The sequence below is a fragment of the Sinohyriopsis cumingii genome, chromosome 9 (assembly GCF_028554795.1).
Source record: "Sinohyriopsis cumingii isolate HCF-2022 chromosome 9, ASM2855479v2, whole genome shotgun sequence".
Taxonomy (NCBI): Eukaryota; Metazoa; Mollusca; class Bivalvia; order Unionida; family Unionidae; genus Sinohyriopsis; species Sinohyriopsis cumingii.
Genome location: NC_142969.1, coordinates 35,272,957 through 35,300,806, shown reverse-complemented (window position 1 = coordinate 35,300,806; position 27,850 = coordinate 35,272,957). Strand labels below are relative to the sequence as shown.

The window sequence follows — 27,850 nt, the reverse complement described above, 5'->3', positions numbered from 1 at the left end:
TATGTCTTGTTTCTTTATTGATTTTTGAGTGAACGATTAGATATCTGCTACATGTGTTTAGAACTGCAAATAGTATACATGGGATAAACACGAGAGAGTGGAAAAAAAAATATAAAAGAACCATTTGATTTAGACTGGTATATTATACGGTGTAGATAAACAGTTACTCCCAGTACTTGTATGCAGTTGAAGTATGCAGAAATTTGCTATAAAGTATTAACATTCTCAGCAAAACTGTTATATTACTATAATATTAAAATGTTACATAATTATATGTTTTTCATCAAAGTTTAAAATAACCAAAAGATTTAATCGCCAGTTAATTGTTTCCACAGTAATTATGCGGTTACTGATGGCAGCCATTGCAGACTTAATTAGGGGGAAACGGACATTCCTTGATTCATGTCCCTTTCATTTCAGAATTTTACTTAACCACATTGTATTCTCTACAGATCTGGTAATTATTCAAATTCATCTTTTTGTGATTGAATTAATGTTGATTTCGATTAATTTTTTCTTGTAATCCTTGCAAAATTATATTAGCTATGTACATGTGCTCATTTGAAATGTTAAAAAAAAGTTTAATCCACAGTCATATTTTCTACTTTTTAAATCTGTCCGACTAAAGTCACAAAAAACAGCTAACCATTTAAACGTATTGAAAGGGTTAACATTTAAAGACATTAATATCATAAAGTCTTAGCATAACACTAATGTATATTTCGCACTATGTCTTTTTTATTGTAACGAATCGAACATTCCACGTTGGTTGGATGAGAAATAGTGAAGAAAAACTATTTATTGACGTTATTACACGTGTTTTGGATTTGTCTTAAATTAATATCGTCTTTTGCCTGCAAGGATAATTTATTTTAAATCAAGGAATTCAGTGCGAAGAACAAATTATCTTGCCTATTGCAAAAAAAAAACATCTTTATTGAAAGCATATTTATATAACACAATTCAAACTTGTTACAAACCGGCAAAACTGACATATGCATAGATCTCCTGTGAACATCTGTGTAAACTCTATAATTAAAATATTAACGTGAACAATAACAAACAGTTAACATTAAATATCTGTCAATGTGCAAATCTGAAACATGAAATATCAGTTACTTCGGAAATAGGAGAAAAAAAGTCACATGGTCCATTACATAGTGCCTCTTTCTGCGCGTAAAGAAACAACAAATTTATATATCATTTTTCAAACTTGTTACAAACCGGCAAAACTGACATATGCATAGATCTCCTGTGAACATCTGTGTAAACTCTATAATTAAAATATTAACGTGAACAATAACAAACAGTTAACATTAAATATCTGTCAATGTGCAAATCTGAAACATGAAATGTCAGTTACTTCGGAAATAGGAGAAAAAAAGTCACATGGTCCATTACATAGTGCCTCTTTCTGCGCGTAAAGAAACAACAAAATAACACAATAAAAACCAAAGAAAAAAATCCAATCGGTTTTAAGTCATAAAAACAGTCAAAATAAAAGACTTGGAAATAATTTTAGTTCGCTATAAAATCACAAGTCGTCTTTTAAGCAACATGTGTTGGTCCCTAATAAATTCAGATTTTATTCGATCCTTATCCTTTTTGGTGTTAGCTGCATGACTAATTTTGGTTATTGTAAGCCGATTTCATATACATATAGTTAACGCCATAGATGTTCAATTTTGTCTGTCTTCCGTTTTAGCAGAAATTCTTCCAGACCTGCCCCAGAGCACCGGAGCATTCCGTTTTTGGTTAGATGCATTTGTTACTTCTATTACCGGTTATATTTCACTGCATGCTTATTAACGTATCATATTTTTAGTTTGCAAAATAAATAATTCATTTAGGAAAGTTGAATTCCTTTCCGAATGAGCCTAGGATTTACATAAAGATTTCGACACATTTTACTATAACGTATCAAGTCGTTGAAACGATAATGAGTGACCGTTGTTATACCAGATGTTGTTGTCAGTACACGCAATTCAATGTTTAAAGAAAACTGCATCTATTTGTATCACTACTGACATAAATCGGTGTCAAGTTTTACATGCATGCATTATGTAAAACAGTTTGAGTCTTCAAAATATTTTTATGGTTTTATAATTATAATGAATAAACCGTAAATAGCCGTTAACGTCTGGTAACGAACATTTCATTTCTACCTTATGTGCTACATTATTTAAACGACGTCGATGGGCAACATAACCTCGATATAGTGCTATACATATTAAAGCAACATAACAACGCAAACTTCATTCATTTCGACACATACATGAATAAAAAAAACATATTAAAAAGATTATGCGTACTTAACTAATCAAAAGAACCACTTAAAATCAAATCAAAACTGAACAAATTGTATCGAGGCCGTTTGAATAAATGGAGATGGGACGCATTTGATGAGATAGATGAAATGGAAAGCTCTCGTCACAATGTAATTAAGTTTTGTACCTGAATGCAACGAACATACCAGTAGATAACTTTTCACTTACTTGACCAAAACTAATTCATTCAAATTTGAAATACAAAAATCCCCTGGAGCTGATGAATTTACATGTAATCATCATCATTTCAAAAGAGGTAAATTATTCACTGAAACATTATGTTACAAATGTTTCCATCTTGTTTGTACACATTCAAATGACATAATTTATGCAGAAATACAATGATAACGGTTGACTGCCATGGCCATTATTTTCTACAACCTCCATGATTTACTAGAACATAGCTGGGAGTTTTCCTTACCTTAAAATTACAAACCTTTTCCTTCCTTACCAAATATCAAGGAATATTTCACTATTTCCGGCGACAATGATGTTTAAACGGATATTCAGAGATTTGAAACCATCGTCAATTTAAAGACCTTTTTAGTGGTTTTAGTAATATTTGAACTTATATCAACATTTGCTAAAAGATTTCATGGTGGAAAATTGAAGGAAAAACTAATGGTTTATTAGACGACAGTAATAAACATATTAAATTCACTAAAATTTAATTTTACTGCTGTTTCAACAAAGAAATGATAAACTGAAGTTTTCGATTCTTATTAATGTGTTGCATTGCGTTGGGGTGTACACCAAGGTTGTGTCTTATCGCCTTACTGTTTACTGTTTTCCTTACTCTTGAATGAATAGAAAACATTCTTAGCAGAAGGAAATAAGGGAGTTTCTATTTAGAGATTATAATTATTTTTTCAGCTGTATGCAGACAATTTATTTGGCTTCAATGACACTGCTAAACAGTTACACAATATTCTCATATAGAAAGAATTCAAACTGATAATACTGGAAAGTACAATGAATATTGAAAAGAAACAGGATTAATTATATTTCGCACAGGTTGTTATTTCAGAAGTTTTGAAAAGTAGCACCATGGCCTTATAGAGGTAGATATTTGATCATATTACAAATATCTAGAATGCATGTGTTCTTCTCAAAACTCATAATGCATCTACTGACTATTTCTGACCATGAAGGATATGTGTATGTTAAAGCTAATTATTGAAAAAAAGTTGGTACAAAACCTGCATGTCTGACTCATAGAAAACTCCCATTCTGTAACAAGGATCGGAGGTCAGATGATTGTATGATGCCGATGATATGCTCTATATCTTCTTGTATATTTAAGTATATTTCAAATGCATTCGTGCAAAAAGACTTCGGTAAAAATGGTATGCGGAATATCAGATACAAATATATTTTGAAATGTTGGCTTATAATCCTAAAAAGTCCAAAGGACGAATTTTTTAAATAACGTTACAATCTACTGAAAATGAATTTCATGTTCTAAATATTTGTCCGCTATATAGCAAATTATGAAACAAATTGTAACCTTTTTTCATATACAAAAACACAACACTAGAAATACATATGATGCAAAACTTAAATTGATTGATTGATCACTGTTTGTTATAAAAGCTTCAAAGAAAATAGAAACTGCTTTATCATCCACTACTGCTAAATAAACTCTAGTATAGACACACGATTTTACACCAAAAAAAACATATATTCATACCGCATTATCGAGCTTTATCATGGCCTGTATTACAAAAGCACATTATTATTATTATTATTATTATTATTATTATTATTATTAATATTATTATTGTCGTTATTATTATTATTATTATTATTATTATACCACACATTAAGAAAAAGTCAAATAGACGTTCTAATTCAATATTGTTTTTGTTTATACCCATACAAAATGAACTAATTTCTTTAAAACATTATTGTTACTTTGCTAGTCATATGATAGTCATTACTGTTAGTCATATGAGAGTCATTATTGTTAGTCATATGAGAGTCATTATTGTTAGTCATATGAGAGGATACATTGCTCAGTTCATAATACGTACTGAAAATCCTTCTTTATGACTTTCACGTCATGATGTCATATCTGAAGAAAAAATATTTTGTTTTTACATTTTTGTAGAAGAAACAAACAAAGCTTATCTTTATTTTACGACAAGTGGTTTTAATTTCTGTCATATACTTTTAAATAAAACGGCCAAGTTAAGCCAACTAAAATATGTTATTTAGTGTGATACACAGTGGTAGTCACTATTTACATGCATACTGAAGGTTTAAGGGACATGTTTCATGCTTGTTATAATATGAGGGCATGGTTTACTAATCCGAGATCTAGATTTGTAAATGCGAGATCATGGTTTTGTAATCCTAGATTTCGCTTTCCAAATCAAAGATCTCAATTTATAATCCAAATTCTCTGTTTTCCTGAGATCTCTAATTAGAAAACTGAAATGAACGATTTGTAGGAAGAGTTAGTAAATCAAAATCTCGGATCTATACATAGAGATCTGGGATTAGCAGATCCAGATATCGGATTAGTAATCGATTTCTCTGATTAACAAATCAATCTGTACAACATATGAGTTTTGACACCTGTATTCCTTCTTGATTTCATTTCCTAATACTTTTGATTTCCATAATAGGGTGGCGACGCAACAGACATTGGCATCTGACTTAGGCCCGGTTGTTGCACGAGGAATATCTGTGCACCTGTAATGAAAAGAAGTATTGCCATGGATAAAGGGTGTGTGTGTGTGTGTGTGTGTGTGTGTGTGTGTGTGTGTGTTTATGTGTGAGTTTGGATTTCTAAAGCAGCTTTAAAATTTTAGCCTTATCGCCACGATGTCTGCAGTGTGTCAAGTCTATAGTGATGTCTAGCAATGAGGCATCATGCCGCAGGCATACTGCATCATGTCCCACGCAGTCGCATTATACTGACACCAGGCGACCAGTCCTAACACTAACCTTTTAATGTTGTGCGTCAAGCGATGCAGTTGCGAGAACCATTTGTGTAAGTCTTTGGTATTACTCGAGTAGGGTTCTAACCCGCGACCTCCTGCACCCGAGGTGGACACTCTAACCACTTAGACCACCGGAGCGGTCGATCAGGTATGACGTTCTATCTATATGTTCGTGTCTGTGTCAAACTGCCTGTACGTCTGTTCATATAAATATCTGCTTCCATGTATGTATGTATGTATGTATGTCTGTATGTATGTATGTATGTATGTATGTATGTATGTATGTATGTATGTTGCCATATTATAGCAAACCTATGGCGCTGGTAAAGTTAAACTGCGCTATTAATGAAATCACTCATAGAAATCACCTAAATACGGCACTGGTAGAGGGAAAACACAATAAAACAAAGAAACGAAAAAAAACTGTATTTCCAACACTGCCTAGCAAGGAAGTGACTTTAACATCTTTACCGTTTTCAAGCATAAGGCCCATGTTTATCACCCCAACTTATGACAAACCTCATTAAATTATTAATTGTTTTTTTTTTCCTTTCTAAGATTTAGAAAAGCTTGAAACTTACCGATGCGGACACAATTTAGTTTAATACTTTTTTCCAGTTTATTAGAACATCTTCTCGATGACTTACTCGATTAGAAGCCCCTATAGATGATAAATGTTGACCTCTGAATTATCATTGATAAAATGCATTTTAATTAGCCCTTAATACAAATTCAACTTACCCGTGGGCCCTGGCACATTCGGATCAGGGGCTGTCAAAAGATGAAGAAAATAATGAATATAGAAGAGTACATAAACAATTAGGTTTTGGCTCCAAAAAAAAGTGTTTTATTTGAATATCACACCGAAAGGTTATATGCCGCCAACAATATCGCTAACAATATGACCACTCATCGAGGCTAATGTCCGCCTATATATATGAGATGCACACTACCTTCATTCAAGTAAAATTTTATTTGATTAGATTTTTTCATAATGCAATGCAATTCGTGACATTCATGGCTTCTGAAAGAATAATATTCCCCCTCGCTTCCTCCTACCATTCCACCCAACCCCACCCCACAAAAAACCTGCAAATAAAACAACAACACCCGCCCCCAAAAAAACAAAGCTGCCAACAAGCAAATGCTTTGCATATAACATACGATAGCATATATATATATATATGGCCTAGATAGATAGTTTACAATAGAAGGCGTGTCTGGCCTAGATAGATACACATATTGATAAGCAGGTACGCCTATTAAAAGACAGGTATATAAAAGAAAAATTTGCGATAAGAAAGGACTCATAAAAAGTCTTTTTTCGTACAATATTGAGTCAAGAGATGCATTGGTGATTGGTTGTCAAAGCATTTTGTTCCTTTCTTGTTTTCTAGATTCACACGACTTAAATCACTGAGTAACATGTAAAGAACTTCATTATTGTTTCAACTTCACTTACAGGTAAACCTGGGGTACAAAGGCCACTCAGGGCACCGTCAAAAAGTCTTTGTAATAAAGACGTTTATCTTGCACAGAAAGCACACAAGACACCATCTACAAATGGTCTTGATACGCAGGTAAACCTGTATAAAAAGACCACTCAGATCACCATCTAAAAGCGACTTTATATTACTGGTAAATCTGAGTAAAAAGACCATTTAGGACACTACCTAAAAGTAGTCTTCATGTACAGGTAAACTGTGATATCATCTAAAAGCGGTTGTTATATTGTATATAAACATGTCTACAAAGACAACACAGGACATCTTCTAAAAGCAGTCTTTACATACAGCTAATCTGTCCCGGTTTATGCATAAATGTACTTTTGGACCTAAATATACATATGGTCCTTTATTTGCAATACATTTTGGCCGGTAACAGTCTGAATATACCTTCCCTTTTGTTGGTAACCCACCCCCACACCAATTTAAAAAACCGAAAAGCACAAATGAGATAAACGATGCAGAGAACTTAGTTTATTTATTGATTTATAATTTCCAAGCTGATTATGCCCAGGTGGGCCCTAACACCGTGATGATTTGCGCGTTCCATTCCTAACGGTTGTTTTCAGCGTGTAAAAGATGACCTTGCTGGACAGTCATTCCCAGTGCCTGGACAAGCAAATTTTCAGTGAAAGGGTGTATGCACTACTACACATGTATGCACTTAGAAGGAAAATACTGCGTCGTCTTCTTCCTATATTTATAATGTCGAATCCAGCAAAGGAAAACAATGACAACAACAAATTTGCTTTTCACGTGGATTTAGCAAGCGGTGTAATTTTAAGCTCATGTATGCGAAGGGATATAACTCTAAACTCTTAACTTTATGGTAATTTTAGGAAGTATTCAGTAGTTGCCGAATAGGATGAACTACGTCACTCTGCTGTCCGCGGAAAATAAAGTCCTCTATAATGTATGCAACGTGGCGCCATGGTAGCATGGCTAGTCCGTTAAGCACGAAAGGCGCAGGTGATGCCAGTGTTAGGGCCACTCTGGTCACAGTCAGGTTAGAAATTATAAATCAATGAATGAATTCAAACTCTTCTGTGCACTTTTTATCGCGTTAAAGATTTTCATTAATGAAATCAATAAGAGATTACAAACATAAAAATGTATATGCAGACTACAGATGGGTAGGAGTGATGCATAAACACACAGCTACCGCCCGTGATCAAAATCTGGCTGGAAAACTGAAAATGAGATCAGGACGATCTAGCTTAGTTGATAAATGATCTCATATTCTTTAATATATATATATATATATATATATATATATATATATATATATATATATATATATATATATATATGGTTTGTTGTTTAACGGAAAATGAAAAATTGAAATAAGCTACCAACCAGTTCCTTTGTATAGCACTTGTACATGCGACCCTGCGACAGAAACTCCGATCATGACGTACAAGGGGTATAGGTCTTTTGGAATGCCTATAATGGGGAAGCCCCAGAACTCGAAGGAGCTCCCGAATCCAACATTGCCACTGTCAGCGTCAAGGTACATGTAAAAACTAAAATAATAATAATAATAATAATAATATGGGATGAGAAGTTTGGTCGCATATATATATATATATATATATATATATATATATATATATATATATATATGTGTGTGTGTGTGTGTGTGTGTGTGTGTGTGTGTGTGTGTGTGACTGAAAGATCAATAACTGTAATAAAACCTTCAAAGGAAAGCGATTTGTCAATATCTCATAATTCAGATGATTACCATAAAATTTACCTAGCTTTGTTTTGGATTTGGATTTTTTTCTAACGTACTTTAGCTTTAACAATTGTTCAGTCATATTGCTACGATGTCTGCAGTGTGGCAGTTTATCGTGATGTCTAGCACTGGGGCATCATACCGCAGACATGTAGCATGATGTCCCACCCAGTCACATTATCCTGACACCAGGCCTACCAGACCTAACATTAACCTCTAAATGCTGAGCGCCACGCGAGGCAGCTGTTAGTAACATTTTTGTAAGTCTTTGGTATGACTCGGCCGGGGATTGAACCCACGACCTTCCGCATCCGAGGAGAACGCTCTAACCACTAGGCCACCGGAGCGGTCTACTTTGTATGCAACATACTCAATAGATTATATATTACATATTCAGATTTGTATTAATGGAGGTACACATGGTTACTTATATCGGAGTTTAGGACATTAGTTGTTCACTTGAAAATTCCTGAGCTTGTTGACAACAGAATGTTCTAGAAAGATGACCTTCGTCTTGGTTTTGTTATTGTGTCTTAGCTTTATATATCAATGTTATTTAGTTTTGCCCGTCACCCCTGCCGGGCTATAGGTCGCCCAGAAAAGATCACCAGAAGCTTCTGTCCTGTGCCATCCCCTCAAGATGACTCCAGGTGTGACCCATCTTAGTGATGTCCGCCTCAAGGTCGCATCGCCAGGTGTTTCTTGGTCGTCCCCTTCTCCGCTTGCCTTGAGGGTTCCATTGCAATGCCTGTCTGGCAATCTTGGTTGGCGGCTTACGTAGGGTGTGTCCTGTCCAACCCCACCTTCTCTTCTCGATCTAGACCTCTACTGGAAGCTGTGAGGTTCTCTGCCACAGGTTGGTGTTGCTGATGGTGTCTAACCAGGTGATCTGGAGAATTCTTTTTAGGCAGCTGTTGATAAAGGTCCCAACTCTCTTTACGGTCAACTTGGTGGTTCTCCGGGTCTCTGCTCCATTCATTAGGACTGACTTCACGTTGGAGTTGAACAGTCTGATCTTGGTAGTTAAGGAAATTTCTTTGGAACTCCAGATGTTCTTGAGCTGTATGAAAGCTGCTCTGGCCTTTCCGATCCTTGCCTTGTCATCTGCATCTGTGCCACCCTGCTGGTTGATAATGCTGCCCAGGTACGTGAAGGACTCCTCCTCTTCCACGGCACTTTACTGCAGTGTGACTGGGTTATTACTGACATAACTGATCTTGAGAATCTTGGTCTTGTCTTTGTGGATGTTGAGGCCAACCTGTGCTGATATGGCTGCCAGTACGTCGGTCTTGTCCTGCATTTGCTGCTGACTATGGGACAAGAGTGCTAGGTCATCGGCAAAGTCAAGGTTCTTAAGTTGACTCCACAATGTCCATTGGATCCCATTTCTCCGCCCATTGGTGGACATCTTCATAATCCAGTCGATGGCGAGACGGAAGAGAAATGGCGACAGCAAGCAGCCTTGCCTCACGCCAGTCTGCACTAGGAAGATGTCTGTGTGCTGTCCTGCATGAAAAACTCTGCTGAATACTTTTAGGACTAAATCACTATGTTTCAATTTCTGTGAATTCACTCAAGGATATTTAGGATCATATCAATGTGATACAACAAGACTGTTAACCTATCGCCACATTCCGGGCTGGTGGCACATCAGCAAATTCACAACTGGAATTCGTTCCGATCAACACTGGAATTCATTTAGAATTCTATACTTTTGGATTTGTGTTAGAACTTATAGGACTACTTGGGATTTATTCCACAATACTGTAGTTTTTTTTTAAATGTTCTCTTTATGTTCTAAAGAAATAAACTATTTATTGAATTTTACAAAACGTGCTGCTTTTCTGTTACATAGTTTTAAGACCGTAGAGTCATAACAGCATGAGCAATGTCATGTCTTACATGATATCTTAATTTTTTTGTTCATGGCAACCAATCAATAAACTGTACGACCATTTGTGCTAACACGATTTTGACCCTAACAGACACAATAATTCGTATAGTAATATTAGTAGTGTCGTAGTGCTACTACTGCAAGAGCTACTTCTACAACTACAACTACCACTATTATTATTATTATTATTATTATTATTATTATTATTAGCAATTGTTCAAAGAGATATGTAATGAGAAAGATACAAAGGGACGGGCAAACGGACAATAAATACGACAATGTATTATTCACTTTGGATTTGTTCCCCGTGCTAACTATGAAATATTATTACAGTTTCAATCTCACACCTTTTCATAAGTCCTTTTTAGGACCTAGTACAAGGCTATTAGCGTACACGTTAGCATATACATACTCCTACTAAAGAAATGTAGACAATGTTGGACAATGGGCCTTGCTGGAATCAATGTCATTCCACACTCGGGGTAGCCGCAGTAGCTCAGTGGTTAGCGTGCCGGGCTCACGACCGAAAGTATGTGGGTCCTACTACCGCCGGACCAGCCTCGGTCAACTGTGAGTCCTTGGGTAAGGTATTTACTCTAATAGTCTCCACCTTAAATAACCCAAAAACCTGGTGTAGTGTAAAGTACCAAACGAACTTAAACCAAACCAACTAAATCATCCCACTCTCCTCGTGTTGCAAACTTTACCATAGGTAATACATTTTCTTTGCTTTATTTGCCCTTGCTATATATATATCTAAACTGTGTGTTTAATTTGTGTCCGTGATTGCACCTTGTAAAGGTTATTTGTAAGCAATATATTACATGGCTAACACTTGTTCCTGATTGTGTATTAATAGTTTAATATATGATTTGAAAACATGTTTTCATGGATTAGAGTTCAGAACATTGGTTCTTCCCTTGTGAAACTCGTGGTCTACCTGATCTTTGCCATGTAGTTTGCTAAAATGTTAGGAAACAGACCTAGCCTTTCTTATACATAACCCACACCCTGGTCCTCTTATTTTGTCTTAGGTTTTATATAGACGTTATGATAATAAGAATTATTATTTCATATTTTAATGTATGTCTAGTGGAATCGATCGTTTAGTTCTATTTAATTACAGTTTGAGAGGATTTATTTAAATTATTCATAAGAATTATAAAGCGCTTATTGACGTTTGGACTAAGATGTTATTTTGGGAGTAAATATTGGGTTATATCATACTGATACATTAACACTTTTGACACATCAGCACATTCAAGGATAGAAACAGGTCAGTACACTTAAGATTATAGTTTATTCAGACCACCACTGGAATTCATTTGGAACAATATACTTTAGACTTATGAAATAATGTTTAGGACTCATTGGGATCTAATTAACAATTCAGTAAGTTCCTTTTAAATTTTGCACCTAGTATTCTAGGGAAATAAAATATTTGTTGAATATTACAAACGTTTTTGCTTTTTCTATCGCTTAGTTTAAGATCATAGAGTCTTAACAGCGCTTGACAACATGTAAGTTTAAAATAACAAATCGAAAATAAAATTTAAATCTAAAGCATGGTTTTGAAGATCAATACAATTACGCTAAATTTCCACGGGGTGGGTGGGTGCTTGCTTACTTTTGAGGTATGTGACCGTTTGAACCGCAACACCTTTTGATAGGTTTACCAGACTGAATGATCCTTTTACTACTGATGTCCAGTCCTCTGGACAATTTGTCATGTCCAACCAGAGCACCTTTGGGCTTCAGGAAAAGGGCAGCATGGATTGATCCAACACCGACCGTGGCTGTAGTGCCCCTAAAACTTTCCGGCCAAACAATTTCAAATATATGCTTGCCTCCAGATATTCCTGTGGGAAAATAAAACTTAAATTTGAAAACAAAGAAGGTATGCTGACCGAAATAAACGAGAGCATTCAAACGAGAAAAAAAAGAGAGAAGAAAGTGTTCACTATAGACCCGTGAGGTACCTGCCAAACGTGAAAAAACCAAACTCACCAGTCTTTTCTTTACTCAGTGTTTGCTCTGCTTACTTGCTTATCCTTTACACAGAATTTGTGAATAGGCACATGGATGAAGACTGCCCAACCAGAAATTAGCCAATCGTCCCGCAGATGTTAGAATGCCGGACTCACGACCAGAGGGTTGCAGGTTCGAGTCCTGCCAAAACCAGGTAGCCACTTTATTCCAGTAGCCTTAATAATATAATAACTTCCAAGCAGACACTCAGTCAATCATGTGGCGAATGCATCTTCCTCTTCTTCTTCTTCTTCATATTCATCATCATCATCATCATCAGCAGCAGCAGCATCGTCATTTGTCTATTTAACAACAGTAGTAGTATTAACAGTCATATTTACCTCCAGACCATCTGGCACCATCCGTCTCAAAACTTCCAGTTCTATGACGAACAACAGTTGTTGGACTGGTAATCGATAGCCCATCTGAGACAGAATTAAACCCGTGGGATACAAGGCTAGGATGAGGCTGAATATTGAATGCCCAAGGGGGTAACGGATCGCCTGTAAAAAATAAATAGATAAATAAATAAGCAGGTACATTAGTGAAATTCTAAGATATGTTATATCACTAATGTTAGCAACCGTCGGACATAGAGCTCTGTGTAGTGTTCTTAATATCACTAATGTTAGCAACCACCGGACATTGTGCTCTTTATATTGCTAATTGTAGCATCCGTTGGATATAGTACTCTTTATAGTACTCTTAATATCATTAATGTTAGCAACTGTCGGACATAGTGCTCTTTGTATTGCTCTTAATATCACTAATTTTAGCAACCGTCGGACATAGTGCTCTTTACATTGCTAATGGTAACAATCTTCGGACATAGTGCTCTTTATAATGCTTTTTATATCGCTAATGTTAGCAACCGTCGGACATAGTGTTCTTTATATCACTAATGTTAGGAACCATCGGACATCGTGTTCTTTACATCACTAATGTTAGCAACCGTCGGACATAATGCTCTTTATATCACTAATGTTAGCAACCTTCCGACATAGTGCTTTTTATATCGCTAATGTTAACAACCGTCGGACATAGTGTTCTTTAGATCACTAATGTTAGCAACCGTCGACATAGTGTTCTTTATATTGCTAATGGTAACATCCGTCGGACATAGTGCTCTTTATATCACTAATGTTAGCAACCGTTGACATAGTGATCTTTACAGTGCTCTTTATATCGCTAATGTTAGCAACCGTCGGACATAGTACTCTATTTATTGCTAATGGTAACAACCGTCGGACATAATGCTCTTTATAGTGTTCTTTATATCACTAATGGTAACGACCGTCGGACACAGTGCTCTTTATATCACTAATGGTAACAACCGTCGGACATAATACTCTGTAACTTAATGAATGACCACAAACCAAACTTTTGGGAGAGCATTTTGGCCTCGTACATATCAGTCATAAAAAAAATGATTTTTGGTAAATGATTTGAGTTCAAACACTTTTCGCTTGAAACAAAAAATCTGTCTGACTCAGCCAACATTGCTACAGTTAACCAATTGCTATGATACCGATATTTCATATCAGGCAAACTTTGCATGTTAGAAATTATAAGATATCTTTGACCAATTCCAGATTGGGGTAGATGTCAAACATTAATTTTATCACACCTTAGGGTGGTACATGGTCCACGGAAGCGTGATTAACTGAGTCTACGATCTTGGTAGTTTAGCTATTGAGTATCTACTCATAGCTTTATTTTCAACCGATTTTCGTGAAACTTTGACCAACAACAAAAAAATACCCATTCATGAGAAACCAAACACTGACAATATAAACTTGATTTTATAGATGATGTTATAATAGGCTAACGGTTGAACGCAATTTTCGGGTTCAGGAAGTGAATTAGTTTACCCAAGAAGCAATGTTGAATGAGATTAACTGTCAGTTTCCGAAATATCATATAGGTTTTGGTGCCAATCCAGGTTATAGTTGATCCCTAAAGGTTCGATCTCAAATATATCTTAACAAATATAACACAAAAGACTTTATAAAATTGAGAATTCATCAAACTAACTGTGCTTGTTCTCCAGAGAGAAAATGATTTATAATAATATAATAACAAAAAGTATATGATAAATTACTCGCAGATAAACAATGTTTTCTAGGCGATTGTTATAGAACCTTCGGATTCATAAGAGTCTGATTCATATAGATTATGCAGTGAATCAATACAGATGTGAGATGCATTTCGCTAATGATGTGAAATTGAAAAAAAAGGTTTACATACGGTGCACAATTGGGGTTCCGGAGCAGTAAATTATGGCACAAATCAGGCAGATTAATACGATGACACTAACCGCTACCGTTGACGAAAAACTTGCATTGTTCGTCACATAGATGTCACTTCCGCTGAAAGCAGAAAGAAAAATTATGGCCTAGTAGGCACTGCGGAGGCATTTCGCCATTGACACTGCATTTTACACTTGAGCAAGAAGCCATCAATTTCTCAATAGACTAAGATTAAATGAGTTGATTTGTTGATTGATGCTTAACTGACTATGAGCACGTATAAGGCTGCATTGTGCTGAAGCAATTCGAGTAGCGTGACCTATCCGCAGAAACAACACAGGTGCCTACACGTCATGATGTCTGAAGAGAGTATCAACATGCCTTTTCTGAGGTACCAAAGTTCATGTAATGGGTGCATACACCAATCGAGAATTTAAATTGAGGTGGACTAGCACAGCATGTGGGGGGGGGGAGGCGGAGGTTGAAGAGAGTTTATTATTACTACTCTGTGGTATTAAACTAAATAACAGAATGCAAAACCATCAAGCTTAGCAAAATTCAACAAGCAATTTACTTCCCTAGAAAACAACGTGACATTTTTTAACGGAGTTTACGGAATTGTGAATTAAATCCTAAATAATCCTAAATATAACGAATTATATCTAAACACAACCGTAAATAACACCACAGACTGATCTTTCAATTAGAATGACTAATCTTTGTATACCGCTACCTTTCATAAAAAGCTAAGACACAATTAGAAGACTAGGATGTAGGTCATAAGTTTGCTTCTGGAACATTCTAAGATCAAAAGGCCTGGTCAACATATTTACAAATAACCATTATCTCGAAGTACAGTCAACAATAATAGACAAACGTTAGTTATCTAAACATGTTGTTTACAAATAACTATTAGCTTAAACCACAACTTAAATCAAGGATAAAAGTTAAGCACAAAAGTTAGATATACATAACAACTCTCACTCAATGGATACTATCGATACCTATATGACATAAAAATAGGGAGCAACTCTGAATTTATGAGCTACTATTAAGACAGAATTTTTTTAGTACAAGTAACAAGATTGAAATTTTCTCTAAATTGGATTAAACGTAAGTTGATAAATTATATTGAAAGTGATTTTCTACTAAAATATATTGAGATTGAATCCATTTATTTCGGTATTACAATTATATACTACTTAATACAGATTGCGCCATTATGATCAAGTACGAACCGTCTTATACACACATTACTTGTATCTCAGACTTAGCACCCAAAAAAGTACATTCATTAGGTTACGTAAATAGTGAACTAGACAGATTCCAAAGATTCCTATAGAGGGCAAATGTGCTGATCTTGCAGAAGTACCTACGTAATAATATGCATAGACCTAGACAATAATCTGTGAGAGACTACGAAGCCTCACTTTGAGATTCTGGCCAACGCAAGAACTAGGAGCGCGCCATATTTGGCGTTGTCTTAAGATATTGAAATGTAAGTTTATATGTTGAGTATTTCAATAAAGTTTTGCTGGCCAGAAGCTCAAACAGGCTTTGTCTTTGCAGCTCGACCCGTGTACTCTCTCATGCCAAGCTTCCCCAACATGTAGCTGTAATTTCAACATCTCAAGTGACACCTCTTTCAAGAGGATTGAAATTCCTTTCTTCTCTCTCTCTCTCTCTCTCTCTCTCTCTCTCTCTCTCTCGGATTTGAGAAACGGATTGACTTAGAGTTTACGAAGCAAAACGACTTCGTAAAACTACTATAACTCATGGTAGGCTGCATCAGGTGTGATAATTAATTGAATATTATGTGTATTTTAGCTGTGAATTAGTTTTGATTCTGCCTAAGAATCCTCAAGTTTTTTGTGGTTAGAATGCCAGATTTGCTGCGAGCAAAAGGATATAAGTTCAAATCCTTCCCAGAACAGACCGGGTCAACGGCCTTAGGGGTTCCTTGGCTAAGTATTTGCTCATAGATGTGCCATAAAACACCAATCAGTTAGTCAGTCAATTGTAATGCCTAGCACTTGATACATTAGTGTATTTTCAAAATAAGAACTTGAATCACACTGAGTCTTGGAGTATGGAATGTCATCTAAAATTCGTATGATTTCGTTTGTTTTGTTTTTATGTTTTTCGTTCTCACTTTGAGTAATTTCCCTTGACGAGCTCGTTGGAATACCATTTAAAAGTTCGAGGTCAGTTCTATGGATCATATATTGAATGTATGCCGCAAGCCGCATTCAGAGAACCTGAGATATTTACGAAAGAAAGGATTGTCAGAGAAGTTGCGAATACCTCTATTTTCTTTTCGCAATTTCTTGGTCAATCCTACAATTAATCCAATCTTAGATATAGTTGATGCAATCCGAACGGATTATTTTTTCTTTTGATGCGGAGAAATTTCTGGCGAACAAAATATATGAAAAGCATTGCGCCGAGATATATATCCCAGGCATATAATTTTGTCTCGCAGAAATAGGCTAGGACATTCCGGTCGGTTTTTGAATAAATTGTTGGCAATAAGTTAACAAAACTAGCAAACAAATTTGGAAGTAAGATGACTGTGGGAACTACGACAGACCGTAAAATTTTCCTACCTTCGCTTTAATCTCTTTAGATCCAGTTGTCAAAAAGATTCCGACAGCTAAACGCTCTATTATGTTTACAAGTAATTAGTCAGTACGAGACGAATTTAAACTTATTTTACTTGTACGATAAGATATACATATATAGTTTTGCTGCTGTTCTAGGTTTACACCATTTTGCTTTTAACACACATACTTTGCGCCCAGTGTAACAGGTGGAAGAAGGACATGGGAAAAACCTCGGTAAGAACTTCTGAAACTGCGAGCAAGCTTCCTCACAAAGCCATTTTGGCCGAGCGTAAGACTATAACCCCACGCGGACAAAAGTTAGATGGAAGTGATCGGAAAAGGCTAGAGCTTTAGACCACACGGAAATCCGCGTCCCAATTATGTGTTGTTTAAAAAATATTTAACAATGTACCGACAAATATTTCGAACAATCTTAAGCAGAGTTATTTCCACAAAAACATAAACATAAAATGGAATGTTTATTTAGTGCTTAAGTTTAAAAAGAAAAACTATATATTCTGCAAATTAAATTGAAAAAGAAATTAACTATAACAACCGATATTGTCTGATTACTAAGAAACCAATTGCAAGTAATCTTTTTTAGATGATACGGTATTTTTACGGGTTATCAATTACGCGAGCAATGTACATTGTTTGGAGCAATGTCTTTTTCACAAACATTTGCACATACAATATTTGTTTCTCTTGTAACTCCTTTTATTGTCTTTAGTTAGTGGGGTTTAACGATTATTCTGGTAGAGGAAGAACCCAGGAAGACTCGGGGAGGGCCACCTACCCACGGGAAGCTTCTGGCAAGCTTTCTCACAAACTGACGTTGGTCGAACCGAGACTCGAACACGCGCAGATAGAGGTGAGATGTGCATGGGTGCCTGCGACTATTCTGCCACCCCACCCTATTATTGTCATAGCAACTTTAAATATAATTACTTTGAAGCCATCGGAACAGCTTCTGCTTAGAAAATATATGTGGTATGCTTGTCTCATTTTGGAAAGACATAAAGACGATTTTGGTCTTAGTGTAATTCTAAATTGAAAATAATTGAAGCAAACCTGCGCAATTAAGTACAATCGAATCTATGTGTACTTGCGTTTGTGTGTTTGTTAGTGCTGTAATGTCATTCACATTCAAAACAACTCACCCAAAGGCACCTGAAAATAAATAATAAAGTTTCAGATAAAAATGTTCAATTTAAAACATTCATTGAATAACTAGCATTTACACTGTCTACTCATTCAGTCCATTCCCCAACCCACGTGGCATCTACACGTAAAGAGAAAGAGGGATAACTAGATATATAGACTGGTACAGGCAAGGACAGTTTCTTGGCTTGGAATTATTTTTAAAGTTTGCAAATATTCAATGAGTGGCGAGCTCCTAACCTTGCATGTATTTGAATTGAAACATTTATTTCATCAGCTTAATTTTTGGGGCGTAAATTTAAATTACACAAAAGAGAAAAAAAAGAAACTGATTACATGTTCACTTGGCCCCTTATGATGATTAGAGGGTTCATAGATTTGTGAATGTGCACACATCTATCTATCTATCTATCTATCTATCTATATATATATATATATATATAGAGAGAGAGAGAGAGAGAGAGAGAGAGAGATATTATAGCTGTTGCACAACCATAAGCAAAGATCTTTCTTAGATATATATCAAGTAGGAATGTAAATTGGCAGGGGAATAAAGAACTGCAGAGTACGTTAAATACCATTAGGCATGAATCGGTCAATATCCATCGTGCCAGAAAGAAATTGTATTGAGCTATTATCCTCTTTCTTCAATAGGTATCGTGTCGTACTATAAATAGTCCTTATGTACGATAATGTGAAGGTCATAACGAGATTTTGCTGAGGCTAAATATGCACAGAGAAGAATGCCTTGTTTAAAGTAGTACTGTACCTTGAACGAAAAGAGCAAAAGGCACATTGATCTCAGCAAATAAAAAAATATAATTTTAGGAATAGTCGTTTAAATCAAGGAAGTCTAAAAGTACAGTGCAAGATGTATAAAAAAAACACATATGTTCCAAAAGAGAATGACGTTTGAACCGACAAAATGAATATCGAGAAGCCAAAACTGTGTAGAATTGTTTGCATAACTTGTTTCATTTTTTTTTATTATTCCAAAAAGGTGCGATTGCAACTTTCAATAAAATTTAAGCAAAGCATGAAATATGTTATTTTGCGTAATTTGTTTTTATAGTGCTGTTTCCCCTGCTTGAACATAATATTGCTCAAGAAGGCAAGCAAGTACCTCCAGAAGTTATGTTTTTTCTCTCTGTAGAATCAGAAATAAAACATTATTTTAAAGACGGTAAGAAGTACACAGTTGCTGGTTGCTGGTTTTTGCTGGGGCTTGGGGAGGGGGGACGACAAATAAAAATATGACTGGAATTATTATGTAATATCTTGATTTTTTCCATGCAGTAATCTGTGTTCAGATTAGCTTAATGGAATGATTTAATTGAAATTATGTTATTGTGTCAGAGGTAAAGAAATTCTTATCCAGGAGAAGGCGAGGAGAAAGTTGGAATTTACTTAACGAGTTTCATATATTCAACATTAAAGCATTATCCACTTGAGCTTATGTTTATCAAATAGTTTTTATTGGCGTGCTCTCCACATATGGTGTGAATTTCTGACAGAGTGAAAGGTGTAAGGTGAAGTTGTTTCCGTTTGCAACATGTACAGTGGCGAGAATGTTGGGATACCTCTTTATTGCTTCATATACTTAGCTGATTTTGTTGTATGTTGTAGCGGTGGAAATCGTGCACGATCTAAGAACACATATGATCAAAATGACTACCCACATGTCCTCAGAAAGGTCAGCTTCGACTAGAACAAAGTGCACTAACTTAAGCAGGTATTAGAATAGGGGACACGAATTTTGCCATAATAAAAAAATACCAGCTACAAATCTGAAGCAGTTACACGTTTATGCATGCTTATATTTTTGCCACAACATGTCAAAAGCATTATATTCAGTCCTGAGAAGTTTTTTTTAAAAAAAACTTGTATACATTTCTGGCTGAGTGATTCACGCTACGTAGTGTATACATTTAACACTGTGAAATGCATGAATACACAAGTAAAGTTATGATGAATTCAGTACGTTTCTTTTCAAATTTGTTAAACTTGATGTACAATAAACTACACGGCAGCGTGTAAAAGGAAGAGCTCGCAAGATAAAATGTCTTTAAAATTGTAATGTGGATATAGATGTGTGTTATACGTATATTAGAGTGTGTAACATATATATAATATATATATAGAAGAGAGAGAGAGAGAGAGAGAGAGAGAGAGAGAGAGAGAGAATGTTTTCGAAACCTTTAACAAGAGAAACATGTGAATGTGAATGTCCATTTGACTTATAGTTTAATGTATTTTTCCGTCAATGTTTTACGCGTTTTTAATAGGTCAAACATGTTGTGAATGCAAACAGTGGATGAAACACGATTTATGGTAATTATCTGAATAATAATGGGTAAGCCTATAATCAATCATGACCTTCAACATATTTGCGTACACGTGAGAGGGAGAGAGAAAGAGAGAGAGACAGAGACAGAGACCGACTGAGAGCGTGTTTTTTAACACTTTACCGAGAGAAAAAAAAACACGTGCATATTAATGTTATTTTCACTGTTTTAATGTATTTCTCCATAATTTCGCATATAAACGATGAAAGTTTTCTGCATGCAAACAGTGGATGAAATAACATTTATAGTTATTGTTTGCATAATAATGATTAAGTCTTGTGACCAATACAGTGTGTGTGTGTGTGAAGGTGTGTGTGTGTGTGTGTGTGTGTGTGTGTGTGTGTTTGCATGGACGCCCGCACATAGGAGCCAAAGGAGGCATTTATCCCCACCCACCCAGGAATACACCTCTAACATGTTTTTGCCTACATACGTAAAATTTAATAGTTGACCACTACATGTTTGCCCCACCCCCCGAAACATTTATGCCGCAGCGCCTCTGTGTGTGTGTGAGAGAGACAGACAGACAGACAGACAGAGAGACAGAGACAGATGCGTCTTCTGCTATTTAAATTACATAATTTTTCGCATATAAGTTGACCATACGTTTTGGGCCTGTTATCATGCTCCACTAGAAAACATTAATAACATGTATCAACTCCACAGCTAGGTCAACTCATTATTAGTTCTCTATCACAATCAATGCACGATCACCTCTTGTCCTGCTAGGTGAGTTTGCTTTATCTATATCGGTCCATTGCGATCTCCTCCATCCGTAAAATAGAAAAGGGACATATAGCAACATTGGATGTCATTTGTACCTTATACAACTAATTAAAATCAATGCGGCCCGCCAACCCATATCACGTGACCCGCATAAAAATACCCTCATGTGACACTCAGTTGGTTTGAGTTTGAGACTCCCGCCTTATATGTATATGATGCTGTATTATTTTATGATGACAAATTACAATCAACCTACCTGGCAAAAGAGCAGACACAATGAGCAACACTAGAACTGACAATAAGATTGCCATGTTGAGCAAACCAGCAACTCAATAATGTCAGATCACGCGATGTTTGTTCAATATGTTCTGTTTTTGTTTCAGGGTTGGCATTGGCAACAATTGTTATGTTTCGCGTATCGGTTTACACGTCGTACACAAAACCAGTACGTTCCTATTATATTTATTTAACGGGCAGTCCTTCTTTGTCATACTTTTCTTTGAATATGGTACACGTGAATGAATAAATGAACTATAAACTAATTTAAGAGTGGAAGAACAAATGAATGAACCCTAACAATTAAATAATGATTTTCATTAACGAAGAAAATGCTGCAAATGAGAGCGCAGACAAATATGAAAATGTTTTATTCTTAGACCAATATTTAGAATAATTTGATGGGTTACAGTTTTTACTTCCGAATAAATATAAACACAATCGACCAAACATCTGGACGCCCAGTTACGTTAAACTGTTTTGGGTGGAATGATGTTGCGGTAGTGGGGGGTGGGATTGTGCATATTGGACTTGTATAGCACATTGACACTTGAAGGTTATATTCGGCTGACACATATACAGTATATTGGCTTACAACGATGTCAGAATTCAGGGACGAATCTGTAAAGTATCGTATGGTGGAATGGGGCGGGCCAATCAAGTAGGCACGATATCTTTGGTATGGAACCCCTTTCAGGAACCATTGTCGTAAGAGCTCATAAGCTTCTACATTATAAGCGTTTACAAGGCATAATTTTAACCTTCTAGGTGTAACGAAAGCTTAATTATGGACATGTTCAGTTTATTTCAACTTTATTTTCTTCCCCTTTTTTTTTTGGAGAGGGGTGTCGCTTTCGCTCCTCACCTCACCGTATCCGCCCCTGTAATTCGATCCAACGAGTCTAACGTGGTAACCACTGAACCGCTGTGGCTGTAAAATGCAATTATGTGATTGTTTTTACATATATAATTCAGAAAAACTTTCTTTACCTTTTCTTAAATTAGTGTTATTAAATGAAAATTGTTTTTGTCGATGTCAATTATATAACAAGATTGAACACATCAGAGGGATACAACGCGACAGTGGCGTCACTCGGGTTGGTGTCACCCAGTGCGGTAGCTCATGGTGTCACCCCCATGGTCCTCCTTTCGTAATAGACCATACAGAATCCTTAGTAATGTCATTTTGGTGTCACCCCCTCTGATAGTGTCACCCGGTGCAGTCCGCACCCCCCGCATCCCCCTAGCAACGCCACTGCTGTGCCTGCTAGTCATGTATTTAACTATGATCGGTTATCCGCTTATGAAATCCGACTAGACCGAGCAGTGTGTGCTCTGTAAAATTTGCAATTTTTCATTTTGGTGTCACCCCTCTGAGATGGTGTCACCCAGTGCGGTCCGCACCCCCCTCACCCCCCTAGCGACGCCACTGCAACGCGATGCAAACAAACACTGCTCTCGTGATCCACTGAGACATTCAAAGCTGATTGATACTTCATGTTTATAAATTTCTTGTGTATATCAAAATTGTAAGCTAAAACTACTGGAAAATGAGTAAAATATACAGGATTGAAAATGTGATTAGCGTTCCTTATCAATAGCCAAACAAATAAATACATGAAAAATACATGGCTACTCATGTCATAACACCCCTACAAATCGATTTTTGAATAAATAGAAGCATGCCTGAGACACACTGAGACTTCACGAAGCATTGTGTGATATTTGAATTTATTATTTAAGTAGTATGAGGCGACTATGTGTCGATAGTATGACCCTATCAGGAAAATGGGACTTAACACTTATGACCCTATCAGGACAATGGGACTTAACACTTGGAAAAAATAATCCTTTGTGGGCAAAGAGAATTTAACATTTGTCCATAAATATTAATTTTTGGACGGTACGGGGACACGGCCAATTGTGATTTCAAGAACGCATATAGAATTAACAATGGGAGCTGGTGTGCTGCTGGTCAGAACCCACACAGGAAACGCAGCTGAAGGTGTACAGCTGCAATACAAATTAGGGGGTGATGGTCTAGACGGCAGGTATATATATATATATATATATATATATATATATATATATATATATATATATATATATATATATATATCTGTGTGTGTGGGTAATCACAGGAACAGTCTAGCTACTCTGGAGAGATCCAAGTTTAATCGATTAATATTAGACCACGCTGAATTATTGATATACTGTTAAATTTACAAAGTGGCATATCAAATAAATTTTTATTGATACATAGCCAATGAAATCGACCATACATATACAATTACTCAATAAATAAAAATTAACAGAAAAATTTCTTCTCAGACACCAATTTACTTACAACTGACTTTATTGATTTCTGGAGTTTACAAAATCATAGTAGATAAAAAGATACGGTATAGAAAAAATATTTACAGTAGAAATTCAGATCAAAGTACAAATCATTTCACCTGCTTGGCTTTTAATAAGCACGTACCATAAAACAACTCCTGCAGAAGCTAAATCTGTCCGTCAAAGTCACTCTCTTGTGCACTCAGATCAGAATGAGTATCTGGATGAGATTCAAGCTATTGTTTCTTTCAGCATGACTAACCGATTAATCCTAATATTTTACCATGCAAACTGAGACCTGCAAAAAGAAAAGAAACAAGTAACATTGATGTACTTTTAACGTTCAGTGAAAACATAAAAATTTCAGAAGAGAAACTTTATGTGTACTTGCCAATGCATGAAACTGTCACTTAATTCTAAACATTTCCCCCTTTGTTAACTGAATCTAGAAATTTCAAGATATATACATAACACTGAAACATTTCCTATTATCACCCAAGTGCGAGATATGAATCTCTTATGTCAACTTCAGAGTGGGGTCATGAAGGTAGAAAGGTGTGCTAAAACTTTCATTCTTCTCACAAAAATATAGCAAGTAATATGCCATATGCATCATTATTTATAAGACCGTTCCACTGGTGACATTTAACATTCACAACAATATGTTTATGTATGATTCCTCTGAAGATTATGTGCTCCAGTGTAATTAAATTACTTTTAAGAATGAATGTTGACATGCTATGCAATTGTTTATGTGTGTCTGTATTGAAATGTGAATAATATTCATTAAAATAGGGGTGCAAACGTTGACAGTTGCAGAAAGAGCAAGACAATACATTATGGTCACCATGTTGTTCCCATATTTAGTAAGGTAAGTCCAAAATATGCTACTTTGTCATGATATAAACAGTTCTCGCACTGAGGTACAAAACACACTTACCTCCCTCTCTAAAGAGCATTACATATAATACTAAGTGATAAATGAAGAAAGGAAGGAAATATAATGAAGCTAATGCATACAAATTATTTAAATATACACAAAGAAACAGAAAAGTAAATTCGATGTGACTGACTGCACCATAACAAAATTATCAACTTTCCTTAAGTGGGCAGGGGCCAGTTTTTATGTACAAATGTAATGCCGCAATCAGCAACCTAGTATTAAAAAATCACAAAAAAATCAAATACACAAGTGAGGTCAAAAAAGTCCATATTTTTAGATACCTATATTAAAACAAAGCATAAGAATATTATCCACTTGACCAGAGAAGCCAATGGCAGTTCATAGCAGAAGAAGTTTGTGCACCCCAACCCCAAATTTCTACCGGCAATTTTCATGTCCGAAGGTCATGTTGGACACCATGTGATGCTCACAGTGAAAACACAAACCCTTTTCGTAGATGACAATTCTGCAAAACAGTGTGTACTAAACAGGCTGATGCAACTGAAAATTGTTGTCATCCATGCCGTTTTTGATATATTCTACTTGCCCCAAACCCATGTGTTAACTGTTATGGGAGGCTGGCTCTTCTTCCTAGCCGATTATTGGTATTTCACTTGGTCTTGAGGAAGAAGAGTGATTGGGAAATTATTATCATTTGAATATTTAATTATATTAAACTGTTATTCTTTTGAATTTCACCTTCTGTGTTCTCAATACTTTAACTGTCAGAGCCTTGCCTCTCTCTATCACTAATTTCACTCCCTACAAAATCGAGCCCGGGCTGAGACTTTTATGGTAATTTAAATAATATACTGGGAGCCCCCCTCCCCAACCCTACCAAAACCCAAAATGATTGAATTATGCAGAGTTAGTCATTGTTGGTTTTGTGCGCAGTACCTAGGTATTTGTATATTTAATGTGTCAATTATGATTCTTATGGTTTACTATATCGAGAAGTTAATAATTAGGGACGTGTATGCGTGTTTCAGAAGTCGTTGATAATATAGCCCATTTCATACCGAATTTAACCGAGTTGCTCCGTAATTATCCGAATAACCTCCTGAGTTACTTTATACTCCAGCCAATCAAATGCTGGTGGGCTCATGTACATAATAAAATGGCGTCCATTGTTGTTAAGAAATATTTCAGAAACAAATCTGATAAACTCATGAAACGCATTTTATTATAGTGACGTTTCGGATGCACAGAAATAGTTTGAACAAGTTGATCTTTGACTGCCAGGATTAAATTTGTTTACTTCGACACCGTTTCCTTAGTCACATGTACATGTCCAGATGTAAACAGCTCAAAGCTACTCTCCGGCCTGGTTTCTAGAAAATAAGACAGGATGGTTCCAATATTAAATTTCGTCAATATCTGCAGCAGCATCGCTGTTGAATATGCATTTTTCAACTCGATAAACGATGTTGAAGTAGTTACAGAAGTTGATGCTGACGCTGAAGCGTTAGCCATATTTTTGCCCACCACCTATTACGGTCAGCTGACCACCCGCCACGTGATCAAAATTCCGAGCAAATTACGAAGTTCACCGAAGTCTGCATGAAATGGGCTATTGTTATTGTTATACCACAATTATTGTAGAACCAAGCGTGTTGAAGTATTTAGATGTGAGTGTCTCATTTGACCTGATAATTTACTCGCCATTATTCTGATGAAAGGTCTGTAAGGGTGTGGTTAAGTCTCATGAGATCAGAGCAAGGAGACCAGATTATACGTCCCTTCTAATTCCACAGGAAGCTTTCCGGACGGGAATGAGAGGCGACACCCGAGGATCGGAGAGAAGGAAGACACGTTGAGAACACGCGGGAAGTCTATTGTGACGTAAGCAGTCTGGGTGGAGGCGTAATGACGGAGAGAAGCGTGGAGAGTGTCCCAAAAGTGCAAGGAAAGTACGGAATCGAGGGTACCGGAAGTACCAAAGGAGAGAAACGCGAGGCGGACAGATGAGTAACAGAATCAACATCGAAGGGAAACACGCTATCTTAAGACTTTAAGTCAAGGACGTTGGTGTTTGTACTTTTGTGATATGCCCATGTGCTAACGCCGGCACGAGGGCTGATACAGACTAGCTTAGTAAGGGGTATTTCCTTATTTATGATGCCAGAAAGAAAGACGCAATCGTCAGATAGAAAAAGCTTATATTTCTCCTATCTTCTTACCTTAGCCAATGTGCCAAGCAGATCAGTCAGAACATAGCCGTCACGAGCTTCCTAGGGTATTATTTATAACACCGGATAAGGTGGACAATTTCAATTTAAATAGCTCCGAGCCCCCAGTCAGCGATGCTGACGGTCTAGGTGAATATAAGACTCAAAGTAAAATTTATAACAATGTAATAAAATATCAACGTATTCAACTATTTCATCGACATTTTCTCACTCATAATTTCTTTCCACAAATACAAAGAATGACCCATACACAGTTGCCAATTACTAGCCTGGTATGAAATTAAAGTCTGATAATTTACTCGCCATTATTCTGATGAAAGGTCTGTAAGGGTGTGGTTAAGTCTCATGAGATCAGAGCATGGAGACCAGATTATACGTCCCTTCTAATTTCCCATACAGGAAAGCGCACACCCTCAAATGTTCTATTGGTTTGTTCGCAGCCTCTCTCCGTACTTCGTTAGCTTGCTAAAGTTTGCTAAAGCTTGTGTAATGTGGTGTCTTTATATTTCTTACGCCAACAGCCACGCTGTGGATTTAAACATATTTCTCAGTAATGTACTTAGAGTGAAGCGCATAAGTGCCAT

The 27,850-nt window shown here is 36.2% G+C and overlaps 1 protein-coding gene across 1 annotated transcript; it reads right to left on the bottom strand.

The window, feature by feature from the left end:
* On the bottom strand, nucleotides 1–27,850 carry LOC149791536 (SPRY domain-containing SOCS box protein 2-like). The gene is made up of 8 exons (XM_089969442.1): nucleotides 27,780–27,850; nucleotides 18,450–18,459; nucleotides 14,685–14,832; nucleotides 12,779–12,940; nucleotides 12,037–12,268; nucleotides 8,137–8,303; nucleotides 6,017–6,046; nucleotides 1–5,024 (listed from the first exon to the last, which is right to left on the bottom strand). Exons 1-8 carry the CDS (start codon nucleotides 27,848–27,850, stop codon nucleotides 4,933–4,935), a joined length of 912 nt encoding a protein of 303 aa, XP_089825568.1. The 3' UTR covers nucleotides 1–4,932.